This window comes from Cataglyphis hispanica, chromosome 22 (genome assembly GCF_021464435.1).
Source record: "Cataglyphis hispanica isolate Lineage 1 chromosome 22, ULB_Chis1_1.0, whole genome shotgun sequence".
Classification (NCBI taxonomy): Eukaryota; Metazoa; Arthropoda; class Insecta; order Hymenoptera; family Formicidae; genus Cataglyphis; species Cataglyphis hispanica.
Window position 1 is genome coordinate 2,616,143 of NC_065975.1, and position 21,829 is coordinate 2,637,971.

At 31.7% G+C, this 21,829-nt stretch overlaps 4 protein-coding genes and 1 long non-coding RNA gene across 7 annotated transcripts; 3 read left to right on the forward strand and 2 right to left on the reverse strand.

Moving 5' to 3' along the window:
• The first annotated feature begins 57 nt into the window (after positions 1–57).
• LOC126857708 (uncharacterized) lies at positions 58–7,194 on the forward strand. The gene is made up of 2 exons (XR_007688539.1): positions 58–227; positions 6,766–7,194. It is a non-coding gene; the product is annotated as an uncharacterized LOC126857708 (long non-coding RNA).
• LOC126857707 (guanine nucleotide-binding protein subunit gamma-e) lies at positions 3,622–13,810 on the reverse strand. 2 transcript variants are annotated; one of them, XM_050607379.1, is made up of 4 exons: positions 13,654–13,810; positions 13,133–13,179; positions 9,899–10,114; positions 3,622–4,685 (listed from the first exon to the last, which is right to left on the reverse strand). In XM_050607379.1, exons 3-4 carry the CDS (start codon positions 10,009–10,011, stop codon positions 4,580–4,582), a joined length of 219 nt encoding a protein of 72 aa, XP_050463336.1. In that variant the 5' UTR covers positions 10,012–10,114; positions 13,133–13,179; positions 13,654–13,810; the 3' UTR covers positions 3,622–4,579. The 2 variants fall into 2 exon arrangements, with proteins under 2 accessions (XP_050463336.1, XP_050463337.1); XM_050607380.1 differs by lacking the exons at positions 13,133–13,179; positions 13,654–13,810 and having other exon boundaries at positions 9,899–10,189.
• A 715-nt stretch (positions 13,811–14,525) lies between these two features.
• On the forward strand, positions 14,526–15,416 carry LOC126857706 (28S ribosomal protein S33, mitochondrial). 2 transcript variants are annotated; one of them, XM_050607378.1, is made up of 2 exons: positions 14,526–14,634; positions 14,929–15,416. In XM_050607378.1, the coding sequence occupies exon 2, from the start codon at positions 14,977–14,979 to the stop codon at positions 15,316–15,318; it is 342 nt and encodes a 113-aa protein (XP_050463335.1). In that variant the 5' UTR covers positions 14,526–14,634; positions 14,929–14,976; the 3' UTR covers positions 15,319–15,416. The 2 variants fall into 2 exon arrangements, with proteins under 2 accessions (XP_050463335.1, XP_050463334.1); XM_050607377.1 differs by lacking the exon at positions 14,526–14,634 and adding an exon at positions 14,732–14,807.
• A 360-nt stretch (positions 15,417–15,776) lies between these two features.
• On the reverse strand, positions 15,777–17,069 carry LOC126857705 (protein canopy 4). Its single transcript, XM_050607376.1, has 5 exons — positions 16,813–17,069; positions 16,515–16,641; positions 16,302–16,436; positions 16,060–16,224; positions 15,777–15,978 (listed from the first exon to the last, which is right to left on the reverse strand). Exons 1-5 carry the CDS (start codon positions 16,913–16,915, stop codon positions 15,813–15,815), a joined length of 696 nt encoding a protein of 231 aa, XP_050463333.1. The 5' UTR covers positions 16,916–17,069; the 3' UTR covers positions 15,777–15,812.
• Positions 17,070–17,189: 120 nt separating this feature from the next.
• Positions 17,190–21,822, forward strand: LOC126857703 (transducin beta-like protein 3). Its single transcript, XM_050607372.1, has 15 exons — positions 17,190–17,340; positions 17,458–17,509; positions 17,569–17,776; positions 17,879–18,053; positions 18,140–18,313; positions 18,383–18,558; positions 18,644–18,843; positions 18,923–19,126; positions 19,203–19,392; positions 19,533–19,654; positions 19,747–19,905; positions 19,974–20,139; positions 20,227–20,451; positions 20,740–20,867; positions 21,072–21,822. Exons 1-15 carry the CDS (start codon positions 17,324–17,326, stop codon positions 21,267–21,269), a joined length of 2,394 nt encoding a protein of 797 aa, XP_050463329.1. The 5' UTR covers positions 17,190–17,323; the 3' UTR covers positions 21,270–21,822.
• Positions 21,823–21,829: the final 7 nt, after the last annotated feature.

Consider the following 21,829-nt stretch of genomic DNA (forward strand, 5'->3'; position numbering starts at 1 on the left):
TCGCAGCATACTTGCAAATGACGACGACGACGACGACGACGACGACGTCTTCGTCGTCGCCGCCACCGTCGTCGTCGTCGTCGTCGTAGCCGTAACGGTAATTAAAGTCGCCTTTCATTTTGCGTATAGTAAGTGACAGCGCGAGCTATAGCTAAAATCGGTCGCACAGGACAGCGTGAAAGATCGGTACTGGCAAAAGCACCGGACTTCGCCGACGATCAGCTACGGTGAATATCAATCATTCTTACTGTCCATAACATCTTCCTTTTTGGCATGAATATTGAAACTGAGATATATTATAGATTTAATTTCAAGTATAGCCGATCTCGTGTGTAAAGCTAGATTTTATAAATTTTTTGTTTGTTTGTTTCAATGTTTTTTATATGTAACAATTATAATTAACTGAGATTTAATTTATTTGGATTTCGCTTAATTTACAAAGCATGTATCTTTGGATCATTAAATGTATATGAATAAAATAACATAAAAATAACATAATAGTATTAAAATTTTTTGCTTTATGTCGCATAAAAATAAAAGTTAGTTAAAATTTTATACATAAGTAAATATATGAAAAGATATGTAAAATTTCTATGACTGTCAGGAGCACGATATTAACGCTAGGAAAATAAAATAAAAAATATAATACAATATGATAATCAGTAAAATTTATGAGATCTCCAATGAAATAAATTACACTTTAATATAAAGCATGATTGGCTAAACGACTGATATAATTGATTGGTTATTTAAATGTTGCAACATTTGCAATATAATTAAGGGAAATGTTCCAGTTATCGATAGCGCAATCATGCAATCAGTCTACATAACGATCGTGAATGATATACACAAATATATAATTTATATTGTTATTTATGCAGCGTAATAAATAATTTCCTGAAATTTAAAACCAACGTTCTTGTGTACGTGTGTGTGTGTGTGTGTGTATGCGGCAATTTCCCGCGAGAATAAAACATGTAGAAAGTCGACAATCGAATTTACATTTGAGAATTGCAGACGCGTAAAGATTGTCGTTCGCCGCGAAAATCTCACTGCTGTCACTGTTGCAAAATGTCAGTAAAGAAGGTGACATTGTCCTACCGAAGCTGATGAAACGCACTTTTATTCAATATTCGCACAGACATAGTCAAGATTAGCAAACTCCTTTAATTATTCACCGTTATTTTTTGTAATTTTTATCAATTAAAAAAGAGAGAGATGGTTTAAATTAATCAAACTAGAGAAAGCAATAATCGATTCAATAAAGCAAAATTTTGCATTTAAAAGTATGCAAAGAATATCTTATTACACGTATGTTTTGTTTTTAAAATAAAAAAGGCAAGTGTCTATCATATAAGGAAGATATTCATACTTAATGAGCTTCCGTATAAGTACATAGTCCCTGATTACTGGCCTGCTCTGATTGAGATCGTATCGTTGTAATTATACAGTGTGATTAAGATTGGAGTTAGACTTTCGCTAAAAAAAAAAAGAAAAAATCAGCGGCAAATTACTTCTAGAATATACATTATCTCTGAATGTTATCTTTCGAAGATATCTAGTGAACAAGAAAAGCTTGTCTTTATAAGCGCTCTAGAGAATAAGCTATTGGTTCTTTCATTTTTTTTCCATTCATTAAACAATATAATAATCGCATAATAATGGCAATCACACGTGTTTCAAGAACCTAGATGCAAACAGACAAGAGTGCTCGTATTTCAAGATTCATCACTTCTGTCATCCCGATCGATCTCGAGCGACATTTAATTGTACACACTATAACGTTTTGTAAGAAGCGCTGTCTCATTATGTATAAATTATTTCTCGATTTAATCGCGCACAATGACTCGCAGGAAGAGAAGGAAAGTGAAAGAGGATACCAATTTGCGTCGTCGCTAATTGTCGCGAAGACCACGCGCCATCCGTCGTCCATTCGCGGATCCTCTACTCGCTCGTTCGAAAGGCGAAAGCGACTCTCGCGATCTTCTTCCTTTCGTATCTCTTCATTTTTTCCTTCATTCCTTCTCGCTACTCGCACCCGTATAAGAATTTTAATATCTCCCTCTGTACGAAAATACCTCGCCGCTCCTTTCTCCCAGCTGTTCCTCTAGCAGGTTCTTAACGAACCGTAAGTATCTATGTGTAATTAACGTTATAAAGAAATACAAATTGTGCTCGGATAGCGTATAGATATTGCAGTTTAACCGCAAAACGGTCGTTAACCTTTTTCCTCTCGAATCGCCGATCAGCGTGGTAATAAGCGCGACCATCGGGTTTCGAAAATTACATCTGTGGGCAGTTATTTGTTATACGTTATTCCCACGTTTCTTTCCGCATGTCAATGAGGATTACCCAATACGCTCGTGACTGGAAACCCCTGATTTAAAGTATTTGACGTGATTACGATGCACAACAAATTGGACGGAGGGGCGAGAGCCTCCTTCCATCATTTAAATAAGATTTTATATAAGATAATTTCGATAAACTCTTGAGACACGACTGGATGCAAAACTCGGCAAAACCAAACGTATCAAGTACTGTCTCTAAAACTCACAACTCTCGAAGCATGTTTTATCGATTGTTTTGTTTACGTAGCTTTTATGTTCTATCGGTTGTTTCGTTCCCATAACGTTTGCTTATGCCGCAAGTTCTATATTTTGCGAAAAAGAAACGTATAATATGATTAATTATTGTAAAATATCCTTTTGTAAATATTACATTTTGAAATTCCAATAACAAAACGCTGTACTGCGTAAACTTAAGAAAACATCAAATTGTATAAAAATTAATAATTATATAATGTATAACTATTAATAGATAATTATATATATAACGATACTTTATCTTTTAATCTCTCTGTAAAGAAAAAAGAAATTTTTAAAAATTTATACATCAATTATCAATTATACATATAAAAAATTAAATCAAAATTATGTAAGCAAATCTAGTACTAGTCTTTAAGCACACTTTATAAATAATAAAATATTTCTTCTTAAAATATGTATATAATTTTGTAAATTAAATTTTTTGCATTCTTTAATTTATATTTATTTGCGTTCTAAACAGTTTTATTTATAATACGTCATACGTATACGTCACATTTCATTGATCACATATTGTTTAGAAATCATGAATTAATTTGAGAAATTCTACAAATGACAATACATGTATTCTTTCTTTAAAAATTGACTTACAAATTTGTTATAATTTTGGCAGATTTTTGTATTGACATTACTATCTTTTATAACAATAGTAAATAAACAAAATATTCTCATATAATTCACTTTTTTGTTAATTATGCTCATATATAAATAGTACTAAATATATAGAATATTCTTTATATATAAAAATTATATATAGATTAATTAGAAATTAAAACAAAGATTTATTAATAAGAAATTGAAGCATAGAGAAAAAATTTAGCAATTCTAAAATCTCGTGCACATATCATAAATGCCAGTAGAAACGGTTAGCAATTGGTCAGACAACAACAAGAGAGGACGAAATAAAATGATGTGGTGGATTTTGATTGCGTTCAACAATATCTTATAAAATTCAAAGTTGAATCTAATGTAATATTTTGATATTATTATATTCCTGAGATAGATGCAGAAAACAGAATTTGAATTTCAGTCGCTGGTCATATTATATATTTTCGGTAAGAAATTCGCGCAGTGATACATATACAAGAGTAATTATAATTATCATAATAATAACTGTATGCGTCATGTATAGTATATATGTATATGTAACATTAGAGAAAATTGCATTTATGATAGATCGTCAGTGAATGGGGAGAGTTTTACACGGCAAGTGCATCGGCGAGTGAGATGTGCAACGCGACGTCACGTGGCATGCGGCGATTGATTCGATGTCGATCGATCCAGACGACAGCTTCCACCAGGTGAAAGTATATATAAATTTTTCGATTTCCTTTTCTCTTTTTTTTTTTTCATTTCTTGCCTTTATTCTTCTTCGATTCTTTACGCGAATATAAGACTGATTAAATTTGACACGAATTTTATCGCGACCATTTCGAAAAATTGAATAACGATACGATCGAGTAATCGGATTGTTTTCTTCGTTTTCCTTTCCTTTTTTTCATCTGCGTCCACGTGCCGATCGATGATGCACAGACTTCGAGACTACCTCAAAATATCTTTACAAACAGCAATCATGTTACGAATTATGGCACGATTAGGGAGAGATAATACACCTCGTAGAACGACACGAATCGAGAATTAGCGTCACAGCCGCACGCCGCGCGATGGAAAAGCAGTCCCGAAGGAACGGTCCGGTAAACGATTCGCCAAAGTCCGATTTTCGATTAACGAATCGACTACGAGGTCGAGATAAATTCATAATCACGTTCTTATTTCGGCGGCCGGTCGTATAAATCCGCGATCGAACCACAGCGGATGTCTACCGGCATTTCTTTCTCCACCTCCCCCTTTTCCTTTTCGTAATCTTTGCCTTTGAGATTCTCTTTGCCGCGGATGAACGATCGGCTCCTCTTCTTCTCGGTTTGTATACACGCTTCCTTCTTCTTCCGCTGCTCTTCCTCCGCTGTTGGCCCCGATTACATGATTATGCACTTGCCTTTCTCGGCCCAGGGATTGTTCTTCTTGTCGGGCGCGTGTATCAGAGGGTCATTCTTCTCATTCTCTTCCACGTACTCCCGCATTCTGACAAGAGGAAGAAGAAGAGGGTCAGCCGCGCGTGATGCTGAAATTGCAACCTAGCAGCATGCGTTGCTATTCTAACAGCTTACCTAAGGATGTGGCGCAATAAACGTGCGATTTAACGAGAGTGTTTTAATGGAATTAATCTTTTATTTTAAAAAACAAATAATAAAAAACAGATAATAAAGTGCATAAATCAATTTTTAAGCATAAAATAAACTTGATTAAATAAAGACTCTTTAAAATAATATTATCATAAATAATAAACAATATAAAAATATATTATATTATATATATAGAATATATTATGTATATGCGTGTGTATGTGTGTATCGTTCAAAATCTATTTTAATCTGCATATCATGTCTTGCGGCGACAGCCGGTGCATTATTCGCACTCGCCCGGAGGTTCGGATCCGGCGTGCATTTTCCAGGATCTCCCAGCGAATGTTTCGCGAAATGCTTGTACCTACACGTGCGATACGTTACCTCCGATTTATTAGATCGCCGATAAGCTCGTACCTCCGCATATTTTATAACCATTCACGACCGAAGCGAGCTCGACCGGCCGATCTCGCCTCAACGCGACGATGTCGGTGAAAGGGACTCGGTTCAGTCTCGCGCACCCGATTTTGCGTTCAAGGAGAGTAGTCGCCGACAACTCGAAGCTTTCGGACTTTGTTGTTGCTAAACGCTCGCGAGTAGTATCCGCGGAATTTTTTCCCGCGGGATATACGAGAGCCCCGTCTTTGCCGCGCGCGCGTGCAAAGCATTAACCCTTCACTGCATTTTATTGCATACAATTGTAATCGAAAATCATGTCCAACATTGTTTCTTAAGCCTCGAGCGCGCACGCGCTTCATTTACGAATGCAGCAAACTTTTTTCATCAAATAACAATTGCAACTTTTATATGAATATAAATGACGAAGCTACAAGAGTTATTTTTCACATTTATTTTTTAATAAAAATATAAATTCAAGCTTAAAAAGGATTTTTGATTATTTCTTTATTTATTAATTCAAAGAAATTGCAATAGGCAAAAAAATTATTTAGACTTAAATAGAAAAATATGTAATGAAGAGTGAAATTGCATTTCACGAAAGCATTTCACGGAAGCAACATGATTTATCTAAGCTCCTATGATGTTAGCGAAAGTATGATTTCTTATACAACGAATAGAAAAAAAAGAGAATATTTTCTTCGAATCATCTTGATTTATTACATCGTTATAGGTAACGGCGTAACATAAATTTGATATATTATAAATTTGATTTCATTAACACAATAATCACATCTCGTGCTTGATTTATCAGAGTTCGTGCGGGAATCGCGAACTTTCACTTATCAGGGTCCATCGCGCAATTTTTAAACGAGGGTGAATGACCTTCCCCGACACCCGTGTCGTAATATTATCGATTCACGATTCCGCGATGCCTATTATTTATCGCTTGTCGTTTATATAATGAACGGCAGCGTCGCGAAATCGGAGCGATTCTCGTCGGCGACATCGAGTAAGAGCCATCGAGCGAATCTATCGTAGAAATAAATGCAATTCTGTTCACTTCACGCTCGTATTTATGGTTTGTCTTACTTTCGCATCTGTCTTTATGGTTTGCCTCATGGAAAAGTCACAATTTAATGCACGAAGACCGAGAGAGTGAAACTATCGCTTGACAAAATGCCGCGCAGAGAGATATTCCAGTATTTCCAGTTCTAAACATTTGAACTGTCAATATTAGATTTCTTAAAATTAATCAACTTATAATTGGTGAGCGCTTTATAATTGATGAGCTAACGAAAATACGCGGAATATGTTAATTTATACATATACCTTGTGTATCTTGTATTTAATTTATCATATATACAACATTATAAGTCTTTTTGAATAATATTCCCGAGAGAAAGAGAAAGAGAGAAAAGAAAAATATAATTAAGTTACGAGAGAAAAAAAAATAAAATATAAATACACGGTAGATATTCTTTAATACAGAATTGTTCCATATCCTGTAATATATTGATTTAATTGCAGATTCTTTTAAATGTTTTATCTAATTATTATTAACGATTATTTGTGTTATGTAGATGTTCGATCGGAGAGTTGCAAAAACAAGAGCAGGTCGGAGGAACATGACCCACATTACGTACCGATGAATGCAACAGGCAAGAGGCGTCGGGTTCAGCCGAGTTTAAAGGAGGTCGCATCCTAAATTCGAGAGCAACATTCGACTCATCGCGCGTCGGACGTTATTTCGCGACCGACACAATTCCCGAGAGATCTCACTTACAATCTCTTAATTAAAGCGGAATTCAATTGTCGGAGCGAGAAACATCTTCGTAACGCGCTAATGGACGATCCGACCAGGACACGCGGAAGTATAGACGCCGAGACCCGTATTTCCGCCGCGTGCTTCCGCTTGCGGAACGATGCGGAACCGTACGAGTTTCAACAACCGGCCATGCTTGGTTCTCGTGGCGGTTTTTGAGGCGAAAGCAAAAGAAAAAAAAAGAAAAGTTTCCGCGGCCTCGCGAGACTTCTCGAACGGTGAAAGGCAGCAACAGTTCCCGTCCTCCCTCGCCGCGTCTCCCTCTTTCCTCCTCCTCCTACCCTTTCCCTCTTTTCGTTCTTTTTTTTTTTTTCTTTCTATCTCTTGCCGATCGGCCTAATCTCGCGCCCCAATAATGCGACAATACAAGTGACCACCCGTTTCCTGATCCTTCTCTTTGCTTTCATCACGATGATGTAATGCCTTTACAAAACACTGCGACCAAGGATGCTCGTATTTAACGATACTTTTGCTCGTTCGATATCGTATTCAACGAATATTCCACAATGTATCAATATTAACAATTATATGATATATAATCAAGAAAAATAATTAGATGTAATAATATATTAATTATGACAATATATTAATAAAAATCAGGATAAAAGGAGAGAAATTTTTTTTTTTTTTTCAAAACAAAGAGCTGAGTGAATTTATATTATATAAGTCTCACTTTAGAGATCTCATATTCAAAAATAAAATTGTATATATCATGTATAATATGTATAATTATATCCTAGAATATCATTGTTTGCGAAAAATTGAGATCGCCGATCAATTTCGTATTGCGAACTTAATCTCGCAATAACTCGGTCGTTCGAAGCGCGACACGCGAGGGATATAATTAACTCGACGATTTGCAACGGACGTGAATAATAATCCTTACGCGATCTCTCTTTCTGCGCCCTTTCGTTTAAAGTATGACGAAATCGCGAACGCGTTACGCTAAGAGACGACCGACCGCGATCGTCTAATTAGGTTCAATTAGATCATCGATCATCGCCGCGTTGAGTCATCGGTAATCACACCCGCGTCAGGTTTGTTGCACCTCTCCGATGTCCTCGTCTCGCGCGCACCTATGTACATATAATCGCGATTTTATGCACTACTATGTGTCTCTGAAAGTGATCGTGGCGCGAAAACGCGATGGACATACATTGCCAAGTGTGTGTCCAAGGAGATCCTGTCCCACCATGTATACATAATACGGGGACGCGAGCATAATTCAGCCTTGACTATGCGCCAGCAGTTTGTGCGGCTACGCGTTGCTTTATATTTTTATGTGTATGAGCGTGCGAGATGATTTATATGGGAAAAAACGCTTCGCGACCGAGAACCCGAAACGCATCCACTCCACAATCGGTGATTTTAGTTTTGACACGTAACACGAGACTTAACGTCAGTCTCACTTCGCGCATGACAAATGAGGTCTCCGTAAGCTGCATCGATATACAACAGTATGATGTAATTAATTCCGAGATAGCGCTTGGCGATCCCTTTCTAGAATGTTGAAATAAGTATGATACGTATGAAGAACAAAAATTATAATCTAAGTAAGCTAATTGTAAATATTAATTTTGATTCAATCGATAATAATTGTTTGTATATATTAATAAAAAATTGAATATATTTTTATTTTATTTTTACTATTATGCTGAATAGATCGTCAGAGGAAAAATAATTGAATCTTGAATAAATCTATATAACTTCAATATATTACATACATTTATACGCAAACTAATTTATCTGGAAAAGAGATATTCTATGATTACATATCGATGAAGATACTGAACACATAAAGAATTCCTGAAGTATTCGAAGAAGCTTGTAATAAGACATCCGTGCTGTAAAATTAAACTGTGTGTACTGCACTATCTCAAGTTTACGATTGTAATAATAATTCTTATTTATCGAATGAGTATACTTAAATTATATTAAAAATAAATATTAATTATTGTATAAGATAAAGATTCAATAAAATATAAATCATGATAAAATGTAAGATTGTGCCTTTAAATACGTGTGATTAATATTAAACAAAATATTAATATTATATGTAGATAAAAATACAAAATTTTAATAAATAAAGAAGCAAATGTATAAATGCTTATTTTCTATTTAAATTATTCTAATATCTAATAAGAATGCAATGTGGGTTATTTATTTATGCGACTCAATGAAATGAATATCTGAAAAAAATAATACTATTTGAAGGTAGACAGCTTTCCAGACAGCTAATGATTGATGCTAAAAAAATGATTACATTTTTCTTTCATACAAAGCAGAGGTCTAAAAAATACAGAACTTTTTGCTATTACAATAAAAAAAATAATATTGAAATAAATTTCTATATAATATTCTTATCACAAAGAAATCATGTCTTTTAAGCACAGATGATAAATCTTGATTCATCAAAAATGGTGGTTGTTTCAATATCTAAGCGCATCAATATTTACGAAGTTATTAAATATCGTTATTAAATATTAACATCAAAAAATGTAGTTGCAAATTATATATATATATATATATATATATATATATATATATATATATTTATATATATACACAATGTTTCTAAATATATTTTTATAAAATTAAACAATTAATTTAAAACTTAAATGCAACGATGTTTAATAATAACGATAAAAAAATTGCAAGAAATGATAAATTTCTACTCAATTTTTAATTTGCGAAGAAAACTACATCTCAAATGCACCGGATATAATCATAATCAGTAGAAATTATGAAATTTCTGGAATATTATGTTTAAAAATGGGCAACATTTTCTCGGGTTTTCAGAAAGATTTGAATAATAATATGCAGGCAGAAAAAAAAGATAAACAACAAAAGACGATGAAACGACGATTCGGCTGGCGCCGCGATGCACTTACGCCGCGATACTTTTGGACAAGGGCCACCGTTCCATGGACGCCTGGTACTTCATGTTCTCGATCTGCTTCTTCAGTGCGTCCTTGTCCATGGTGGCGAGTATACTGGGATCCATGATTACAGCCGCACCCCCCTTGTCGCAATCGGGGACAGAGTAGCGCGTGCGCTTCCACGGGAAAATCAATAGGACGGCTGAAAGTGCCTATCGGGTGGTCCGTCTGTAACGTGAACGATGTCTCATCGGGGACGATAGAAAGAGGAGACTCGGCCCTGCAAGAGTACTCGAGGGATCGTCATAGTGATCTGGCGGCAAATCATTAAACACCGCGGATGCAAATCTGATCTGACTCGAATGAGAACGCGATTATAAAGATAGGAGAGGCACGTAATCAATATTGCATTTGCAGACAGGACTAACTGATTCAACACGAGTCGGGAGAATCGTAGAATAAATGTGTTCTTTGACCTTTAAAACGCAATCAAATTCTATTATTATTAAAATCATTTCTCACAATTTTTAGTTAAAATAATAAAAATAAACAATAAAGGCAATACAAGCATCTTGTAATATAATAACTGTAAGATAATAATTTTTTTTATTTTTTAAGTGTTTTTAACATTTTTTTTTTGCATTTTAATATATAATCTTCTTATTCTATTCTTTCGATTAAAAAATTTTTAAAAAATTGTAAAAAATTGAAGTGTTACATTTTGTATAACTTTTTACATTTTTATTTCATATATTTGATTAAAATAATAACTTATCTCTTATGTTAATTTTTTAGTAGATCAGTAGATCAAAGATAATAAAAGCACGAAAGATTTATTTTTATAATGAAGATTTAATGATTATTTTTAGAAATATTGAAAGATGACATGAAATGCGTATAAAATATTACACTATTTTTTTATATTATATATATTTCATGTTATCATTCAATATTTCTAAAAATAATCATTAAATTTTTATCATTACAAAAATAAATCTTTCGAGCTAATCTCTTCTATCGCAACATTGATCTACTGACCCCATTTAATTACAATAACGCATGCTTGCGTTATTACTAACGTTGTTAATTCGATGTTAATAATGCACTTTTAAATCATCTCATTTAATTATATTCTTTGATAAATCGCGTACCATTGTCCGATTACAATCTCGCGTTCATGATTTACGGAGTTTCGCTGTGATTCAGAAGGTAATCTCGCAGAAAAAGATAAATACATTATCGCACTTACGATCGTTCATTTCACCCTTGGCCATTAAGGATCTACAATGCAGTGACCTATCATTATTGTTAGGTATTTTAAAATTTTCATTACATATCGTAGCCCACTTTGAGTAAGCTTTTAAGCTTTCGTCCATAATCGTGTTCCAATCGCCCTTTTCGTAAAACTCATGTATACCAAGCCATGCTTCATCTACATTATTTTCTTCCGAAATAATACGTATTAATATTTTTTCTTCCTAGTAAGAATTGATGATAGTCGAGTAACCTACATCGATAGACGAATCCGCGTTAACTCGATAAAATTACATGATTTTACTCTAATTATTTAATTCGTTTCTAACAATGCGAGTCTCAGCAACCGATTATTAATGACACACGAATAAAATAATAAAAATTATTAATTAATTATTAATTATTAATTTTTTTGCATATCTTCTTAAGTTATCATAGGATTCTTGTTGGGATTTTCAATGCATATCACATGACTAACGTTTCCCTTAATTTTGAGCAAAAACATTCGGAATCTTGTAATAAAAATTTTTCTTATAAAATATTAGATAAATATAATAAAATTTAATTGCTTTTAATATAATTTTTTGCAATAAAAAAATGTTCCTTACTTTTAACTACTTTACCTTATATGTACATATTTAAATTCAGCTAAATTAAAGAATAATAAAAAATCTCGATTATTTAACAGAAGATTTAGTTTGTTTCGTCGTTTTGTATTAATTAAAATTAAACTGTTATTCCGTTTAAAATCACAACATATAATAATTTGACGCATTGTTATTTATCCTAGGTATGCAGGATAATTCTTGAAGAAAAGCAACATATAATTGCGTTCCAGATTAAAAGTTCAAATGTCACTGTAACGTGCAATCTAATTCGCACGCAAAGCAAAAATAAAATAAAAGTTTGCATTCTATGCAGCGTCATTATCGTGTTTATTCTAAACATACGTAAAATGTAGACGTTTACTCTAATTTTCAAGTTTTTATATCTAATTTAAAATCGGTGATATAATAATAATTATTATTGTGCTCTAAATTGATTTGCAATCGCGACTATTTAATTAGTTAAAAGTTATGAGAAATATATAACAGAACATACAAGTTCAAATATGGTACTCACCTTGACGGAGGACGGAGAAATTCTGCGGCGAGGTATCCGTTAGCGGGTTTCAACTCGCTTACGGAAGCCTCGGAAAATCTGGACAATCTAATTTAATGATAAATTCTCCGCCAATATCATCAATCGTCGTCAGTGCGTTTACATGCACTCACTAACAAAACATATTCTATTGAACTTAATCTAACGCGAATATATATCTTTAATCTATCTGATTGATTTTTAGATAGGATTACAGTGTAATTCCATTTATTTAAAAAGTTTATTTTATTTTTGTAAAAACTATCTTATTTTCGTACGTTTCATTTGTTTCAAAAACATTTTTATTGACAGAATATTTATTCTTGTTTTCGTATTTTTTTGATATATATTATTAAAATATAATTATTAAATAAGAATTATATATTTATTGGTTATTATATTTATTATATTTTTTATTTAAGATATTATGCATTATGCGAAAATATGTAAAAATATTTTGTATTGCATAAACAAATATTATGTATTTTGTAAAAACATATTTTGTAATTATATATCTGAATAGTATTTTTTTTCTTCTGTCTTAATTAAAATATCTTGCAAAAATAAAAGTATGATTTAATAATAAATAAAATTTAAAACAGTTTTTTATAAGATAACACTTTATATTAAATTTGTCGCTTGTGCATTCGTATATACAACTAAAAATTTCTGTCAATTTTTCTTGCATTTTTTATTAACAAATGCGTGATTATTCTAATATTCTTTATGATTTTAAACTATGGTAAAAAATTCGCCAAGAATCAGAGCACCATTTATGTTCGATCGAAATACTGATTTGGTGCAAATTTTTTTTCTCTAATTATAATTTTTTAAAAATAATTTAAAACTCACCGGCACGATGCGCAACAGCGGAGTTGTAGTACACAACACATCATATCCTGTAAAATATAGATATTCTAATTATATTATATGTAAAACAATATCCAAAATAAATATTTTAAAAGATATTGTATATAATTAATTTTTTTTTTTGGTTAACTTTTAAACAAAAATTTAATAGAAAAAAATATGTAATTTGAAGAAAAAAAATTTTAAATATAAATTTTATAAAATATGTAATAAAAATAATAGTATGATTTTTATATAAATTTTTATATAAATAATTATATATTTCTTTTAAAGTATTGAAACATTTTATAAAAATATTAATATTATTGTAAATATTTTATTTTAAATATTAAAAAATAAAATAAAATATCTATACATAAGTATATATATGTATATACATGCGCATATACATAAAAAATATTTTATACGCATTATATTTCACAATAATATTCCACAATAATAAAATTATTATTGCAAACAATTAATTACAATTATAACAAATATAAAAATTACAAATTACTTACTTAAGGGTTGCTCCGCCGTCACCCGATGCCTCCCCGAGCCTCCTCCTCCTCTCTTTCTTTTTTTATTCTTTGTTGTTTGCTTTTGGCACTGACTCTATATATAGATAATCTATATCTACGATTGACTCACTCGCGAAAGCATGATTAATTACAATCGCGCACATGATAATTCTAAAATATGACATTAACTCTCTCGACACGCGTTTTATAAAATTTTGTAATGAGTGTACAATGCAAAGACTCGCACGCGAAAGATACGATCCGTTATTAATCAAACATATTACGCGAACAAATTCACGAATTACTCATCACGCAGCACAGAGTACTATTTCTGTTATTAATTAATATAAAAACGCGCGATTAAATACAATCTTACTTACTAATTAAATGCGACGCAACGCCACTCGATGCGGACTCGATTCGTAATATTTTGTTAACGAACGAAAGATTGAAAAATGAGACACATCGGCAACTTCACTTGAATTCCACGCGATACTACGTGAGTCGAGTCAATGATTACTTAAAGTGCGATAGACTAGACCATTCAATAATCAAATTTTGTATACATGTAGAACACGCGCATTATATGAAAAGAATAATTTTCTATTACGCGAAAATTTCCGTAAAATATACGTATTATTAATAATAAGATATTATAAATAAATAGATACATTATATCATCGCGTTACTTTGATCACTCGACGATCCGTATATTAATCCGCGCTCGCGATCTTCGGACTATATATGAAATAAAAATGTTAAAAATGCCGAACGATACATTATAGAAATAGCCGAGAAATTCAAAGCGCGTGATATTTTAAGACTTCGGGCATATGTATAAAGATAATACTTTAAATATATCATGCGTTAATAGTAATGAAACGATCACATTTTTAACGATACTGTCCGACGTTACGAACGAGGAGCAGAGGTTGCGCTGTGACCTTCCCGCTCGAACTTCGTCGCGCGAATGATGACAAGGTGACTGCTTATTGTCAGTAACAGATCATGGATCTTGATGCTGATCTTGATCGAATTCTTAGATTTATTGTTCTTCGAGACTTGTCTCGATCTGTCTATACCGCATAGATAATATTATTATTTTTTATTCGACTTAAGATAATAATTGTCTGCAAATTTACGGAATACAAGAAGTAAGATAGACAATTAAGGATACTGATTTTATTCAAAACTAAAGCTTTGTCATTTGCTATGTCTTAAACTCTATAAAGCTTATTCTAACCTATAGATCATAACCCTTAAACATTCTCGTAGATTTGGAGAAGATTAATATTGCGACTGTTCGATCGAGCGAATTGAAGGATGAATAAATACGTGAATTTGGCGAACGTGGGCACTAATTATGCCATGCGTATGAATCGTCTGAGTAATCGAATTTTCGGAGAAGTTGTCAAACCGACTAATCAAAAATCGATGAAAGTTGTGCAGCTCTTCAGCGAGAAACCGGTGAATAAACGACCGGAGATCGTGGAATATTATCCAAGATATGAGCAGACAGAACAACTGATGACCCACCTACGGAATTACGGTCTCTTCAGGGATGAGCATAAAGATTTTAAAGAGGAATATCAACGTTTGAGAGAACTTCGTGGTAAAACGAGATGGATAGCACCTAAATTTAGAAATAAAGATAAATCAGCCTAAAGAGAAATAGATCGCCTATACTATAAAGTATGTATTTTATTTGTAAATAATATATTACACAATTAAATTGAGTTATAATTAATATTGCTAAAATAAAATTTTTATGGCTCTTTTATCCCCAAAATTTGCACATATCTTCTTAGTTAATTGATATTTAAAAAACGATATTTTTTAAACATTTGAATATATATACACAGAGGTAACTTTATTTAAATTAGCATTCACATTGTTTCATAAGTGAGTTTTTTTAGGAGAAATATAAAAGAAATTTATTATAAAAAATTTTTAACGATACAATAAGTATATACAGTACATATACATATACATATTTGACTACAGGCTCTCCTATATTAATATTTACAGAGATATCTTTATATATAATATTGCAGTCTGTTATATATACCACATTTTTCGATATGGAATCACAATGTCTTTAATCTACTAATAAGATATCTATGTAAATGTATTTGTTCAGGCAGTTTATTCTTGCAGCTTTACAATTCTTGTTTTGCTTTCTGATGCTTATCATTCATAATTTCTTTATTAGTTGATTCCTTTTTTTTCTTTTTTTCCTGTTTTCTGAGATCCTTTCCAGTGTCTCCTTTCTCATACAGGCAAGAATCATTTTGGTCCTTCAATGCACGCTCAGAACATAAATATCTGAATAGTAAACAACAAACAATATTAATACTAAATGTAAATATTATTTATTATTAAAATATATCAAATAAAAAATATTACCTAATTAAAGGAATCTTTCCCTGATAATTATGATACCAATCATCGATATCATCTTCATGGCTCTCCAGCAAATCTTCACACTGTGTTTTTAAAGTTGTTATCTCAACAGAAGGCTTGTCCCATAATTCATAAGGAATGCCCAATTCAACTTTAACTCCCTTATTCCTATAATCGTCCATTTATTAATTTCCAAATTATTCTATAATATCCCTATAATATCATACTATATTGAAGTGCCTTACACAAGACCATGCAGTGTCGTGAACGTTTGACTCATTCCCTTTGCAAATCTTGTGCTATCTGAACGTTCTTTATGTATATTATATTCCAATATACGCTCGCAAACATTTTCCATAGATTCTACTAGGCGTAACTCTCTGGAAAGAAACAAGCAGTTTATAAATTTTTTATCAAAATAATTTTTCATATATCTTAACTTGTTACAAGATACTTACGATTTCTTATAATCTTTTTTCTTTTTTGGTGCAATATCATCCACTGAATATCCAATCTCTAATACATCATGTGTTTTCCCAGTTTCGTCTAATCTTGCTTCGAGTTCTGTAGCTAAAACCTTGCATACTGTGTAACAGAAAGTTATTGTTAATTTCAACTATAATTCATTATTTACAATTGTATGTTAAACAAGAGTTTATAAATAATCTTTCAAAATTAAATAAATAAAAACTGATGATTTATAATTTATTACATTTTTTTAAAAAAGAACATTACTCCATACTAAAAAATAAAAACCTTCACACTTATTGGCGTATTTTACTCCATGTTCTTCTTCTGGACCACCAAAAGCAGAGTATACGAATAATAAATGAAATAAAATTGCACGATTCACGAACATTGTGACTTATGGTAAAAGAGGAACGTCAACCGGAAAATCATGGAATTATTGGAATGTTATTAAAATATGCAGTATTGCACAAAGCAAAGTAGCAGTCAATTACATTTGATTTTACATTCGACGACGATCTAAATAAATTTGTGTCCGTAATCAATTTAATCTAATCTATTAAGCGTCGTACATAATGCGTGCATAGAATAATTTGATTGGTTAACAGATGGGGAATTTATAGGGCTCTCTAAAAAATATCCCTGGAAATTCTTCGCAGTATCCGATCAATTATTCATTCAAGAGCAAGTCAGCTGTTACTCTAGATTCTAGAGGGAGTTCAGAGTGCAATCGGTGCAACCACGTGCTTCTTGTTTGTAGTGTTTGTACATGCATATATATTTTTGAATTATACTAAAAATGAACATTAAAGAAGCGTAAGTATTATTTTATTCCGAGATATATAAGAGGCTTGAAATATATGTATACATACCGTTTTTTATAGTTTCTCTGTGTATATTCTATTTGATAATGATTATTATGCATATTTACAGATTTGAAGTGGAATGCAAGCATGGAGCATTTTATACCGGTGGCGATGTACAAGTAGGTTTCTGAAAGTATTTATTTATTTTATCGCATGCCTAACGATCTTTTCATTACAGTGGAGTGCAGATGCAGAATATTTATTTTGCCAGAAAGGAAGCACCATTTCAATACTGTCTGTGAGCACAAGCTCTATAATATCGTCATTGGGTGAGATAGAGGCTAATCAGCAAGAAGATACAATAAATTGTTTTGCTCTTGGTAACAATGACACGAGTATAGTCACTCATCACAAAAGTGGATTGTTCAAATTATGGGATTGGAAAAGTAATAGCTCAAATTCAAATTTAATATTTGTTTTAGATCAAGCTTGAACATATTATATTTTTAAAACTCTAACTTTTATTTTATTTTTTTTATTATTTACAGCTAATAAGTTGACAAAATTGTGGAAATCTCTTCATAAAGGACCTGTAACACAAATAACTTTTTCAAGTAATAATGGTTTAATGGCATCTGGTGGAAGTGATAGTGCTGTCAGATTATGGAACTTGCAATATCACACTTGCACACATCATTTCAAAGGATTGTTGGGAGTAACTAGGTAATTAGATATTTATATGAAATATAATGCTACATTTCAAAATATTTAATAATTAAAATTAATATCAATATTTTTATTCCGTTTAGTGTATTGGACTTTCATCCAGATATTACAAAACAACTTCTTTTTGGTGCTGGTGACAGCAAAGGAGTTATTCATGGTTGGGATATCAATACCGGACAGCAAAAGATGTCTTTATCTGAACATTTTAGTAAAGTTACATCTCTTAGTTTTCACGAAAATGGAAATTATTTAGTTAGGTAAGAAAAAAACTTTAAAACATTATGCAAGTAAAATTACCATAATTACTAATAGCCTTATATGCACAGTTCGGGAAGAGATAAAGTGCTAATTTTATGGGACATATCATCTAGAACATCAATACGCGTTTTACCAGTATATGAAGTGATAGAAGGAGCATTTATAATATCACACAAGTCTTTGCCAGGATTCATTAAGCTACATAAAAACGATGATATATATGTTGCTTCGGCTGGTGAGAAAGGTATAACTAATAATTCAAATATGATTTAATACATCAATACATGAGTAATAAAAGAGCATACAATTTAATATAAAAATTTTTTTAGGTGTTGTTAAAATCTGGGAAATGAAGGCAGGCAAGCTGATTTATACACAAGATAACTCTTTAGTATCACCAGCTAAGGAACAAGGGAGTTTATCGATCACTCATTTACTTTACAACAGCACCCAAAATAGTTTTGCAGTGGTATCTGTTGATCATAATATTATTATCCATTCATTAAACTTGTTCGAATGTAAGAAACAGGTTGGTGTGCTTTACATTACAATTTCTATTTAAAATAATTTTGTACGGATATTAATACATTTGAAGTTTATTATGGCAGTTGATAGGTTACAGCGATGAAATTTTAGACATTGCATATCTTGGAGCTAATGATAGTCACATCGCGCTCGCGACTAACAGTTGCGATATAAAACTTTACGATATTGCATCTATGAATTGTCAATTATTATGTGGACATAGTGATAGTGTTTTAGCCTTAGCAACGACTCCGGCGAACGTAAATTTGCTCATATCTTCAGCTAAGGTATCAATATTTTAACGGTAATAATAATAATAATAATATAATTGACACTTTTATATATGCAAATTATTATTTATAGGATAATAGTGTTCGTGTATGGCTGTTTGATAAAGAGACAACAAAAATGTTTTGCATTGGACATGCCATTAGGCATACAGCATCAATCAGTTCTGTTGCTATATCTCAAACATCGACTAAATTCTTTACAACTATTGCTCAAGATTCATGCCTAAAGCTATGGGAGTTACCCAATAATCTTAAATCACATAGTATGTTAGAAATAATGTGTGTGTGTGTGTGTGTGTGTGTGTGTGTGTGTGTGTGTGTGTGTGTGTGTGTGTGTGTGTGTGTGCATGTATGTGTGTGTAAAATAAAGAACAAAATGTAAGATAATTATTGATATTTGCAGAGCAAGATTTGTCATTAAACACGAGTCACACGATATTGGCACATCAAAAAGAGATGAATTGTGTAACCATTTCACCGAATGATAAACTGATTGCTACAGCGTCACAAGATAAAACTGCTAAGGTATCATTGCAATAAACTTGTTTAAATATGTGCATAAACGATTTTAAGATTATATATGTGACATTTTAAAAATAATATAACTCTATCTATAGCTATGGTCTGCTGAGGATTTGCAATTGCTTGGGGTGTTTCATGGTCATCGAAGAGGCGTATGGTGCGTTCGATTTTCGCCAGTTGATCAAGTACTCTTAACAACATCCGCCGATTGTACAATGAAATTATGGTCCCTGACAGAACTCAATTGTCTGAAGGTAAAGGAAAAGAAATAAATTTTACATTTTTAAATTTTATTAAAACTTGATTTTTGTTATTATTGCAGACTTTTGAAGGGCACGAATCCTCTGTCTTAAGAGGAGAATTTCTGTCGCATGGTATGCAGCTAATTACGTCAGGTGGAGACGGTCTTCTGAAATTATGGAATATTAAAACATCTGAATGCGTGTCTACTTTAAATCAACACGAGAGCCATGTTTGGACCCTTGCGGGTGAGTCTATATCTGATCCACGCGCGAGAATATCTTGTCACACAATCAATATTATTATAAATACATATGTAATGTCTTCTTAATCAGTTGCTAAAGATGAAAAACACATCATCAGCGGAGGTAGTGATTCATTGCTAGTCATTTGGAGGGATGTAACTGAAGAGAAAAAAACGCTAGCTGCACAGGAACAAGAGCGGCTCGTGTTTGAGGAACAAAAGTTGGCCAATTTATTGAAGGCTGAAGAGCTTCAAGCTGCACTGCGATTGGCTCTAAAACTGGAACGACCGTTGCAAGTTTTTAAAATTATAGAAGGTACAATTGCTTGTATTGAATAGTATTGATTAATATATCATTTGCCTGATTTAATATTGTGATGTTGATATTGGATGACGCAGAAGTGATATAAATGCACATTTTTATATTATCTGTAACATTTTATATTATTCAAAATAACATAACTTTATATTATTAATCTTTTAAAACTATTTAAATTTTTTGTATTGCATACGGATATGGATATTTTTTATATTGGATGTACATAGCTTGTATTTTTTTATCTTTTATACATTTGATATATAAAATATATTTCTTTTATGACAGCTATAATGCAGAAACGAAACAATGAGCTTACAGAAATAATAATGCAATTAAAACCAGCTCGTAAGGAAGCATTACTCAGATGTGCAATTATGTGGAATACGAACAGCCGGAATTCACATGCTGCTCAGGTATAATATAGGATTTAATAATTGTTATTTAATAATTTAAAATTTAGATATTTTAATTTTTTTAATTATTAAGAGAGATGTAATTAATTATTTAAAATTATGATTGATTTTTAAAATCTTTGATATATTGACAAAACGCAATATGCATACATATATGTGCATATATAAATCTCTTTATACTTTTTTGCCTTGTTATTATTTTAGATAGTTATAAATGCCCTAATGGCAGAAATTGGGACTCAGGAGCTACAGATACCAGGTTTATCTTCCACTCTAGAAACTATGATACCTTATACCGACAGACATTTTAAAAGATTAACAAAACTTTTGCAAGACCTTCACTTATTAACATATACTGTTAATCGTATGAAACCTGATATTATATCAATTGACACTAAATAAGTTATGTATACATAAAAATATGTATGTAGTATATTTTATATGTATATATATAATATTACATAAGTATATGTAAAAATAAATTGTACTACTTTCGTTTTTTTTTTACATTTTTAACTTTTATTTTATAATATATGAATGTTGATTGATTTTTTATTAAGTCATTATCTATATTTGATTACAAATTATATTTTTAAGTGAATATTATTTTTGCAGTAAACTGTACAATAATAGTGCTAAAAATGAAAATGAATACAAGACATATATATGCGTAATCGTATCGTGATAAAGCTTACAAGTTCAGGAGGAAGATAAGAAAAATTTAATTACACAGAAATGAATCATCATTATTAAGCTCATTATTTTATTGAGCTTGTAACATTTTTGCACAATATAAGTAAACAATCACACATTAGATGGATTGTTCTGGGAAGCGGTAAGCGTTTAACGATATCTGATATTAAAGTCGCGCGTTTAAATTAATGCATTGTGTTAGACAGAGCAATGCGTAAATTACACAACGACTACGGTGAAGTGCAAGAGCCTATATAACATTGTAAGTC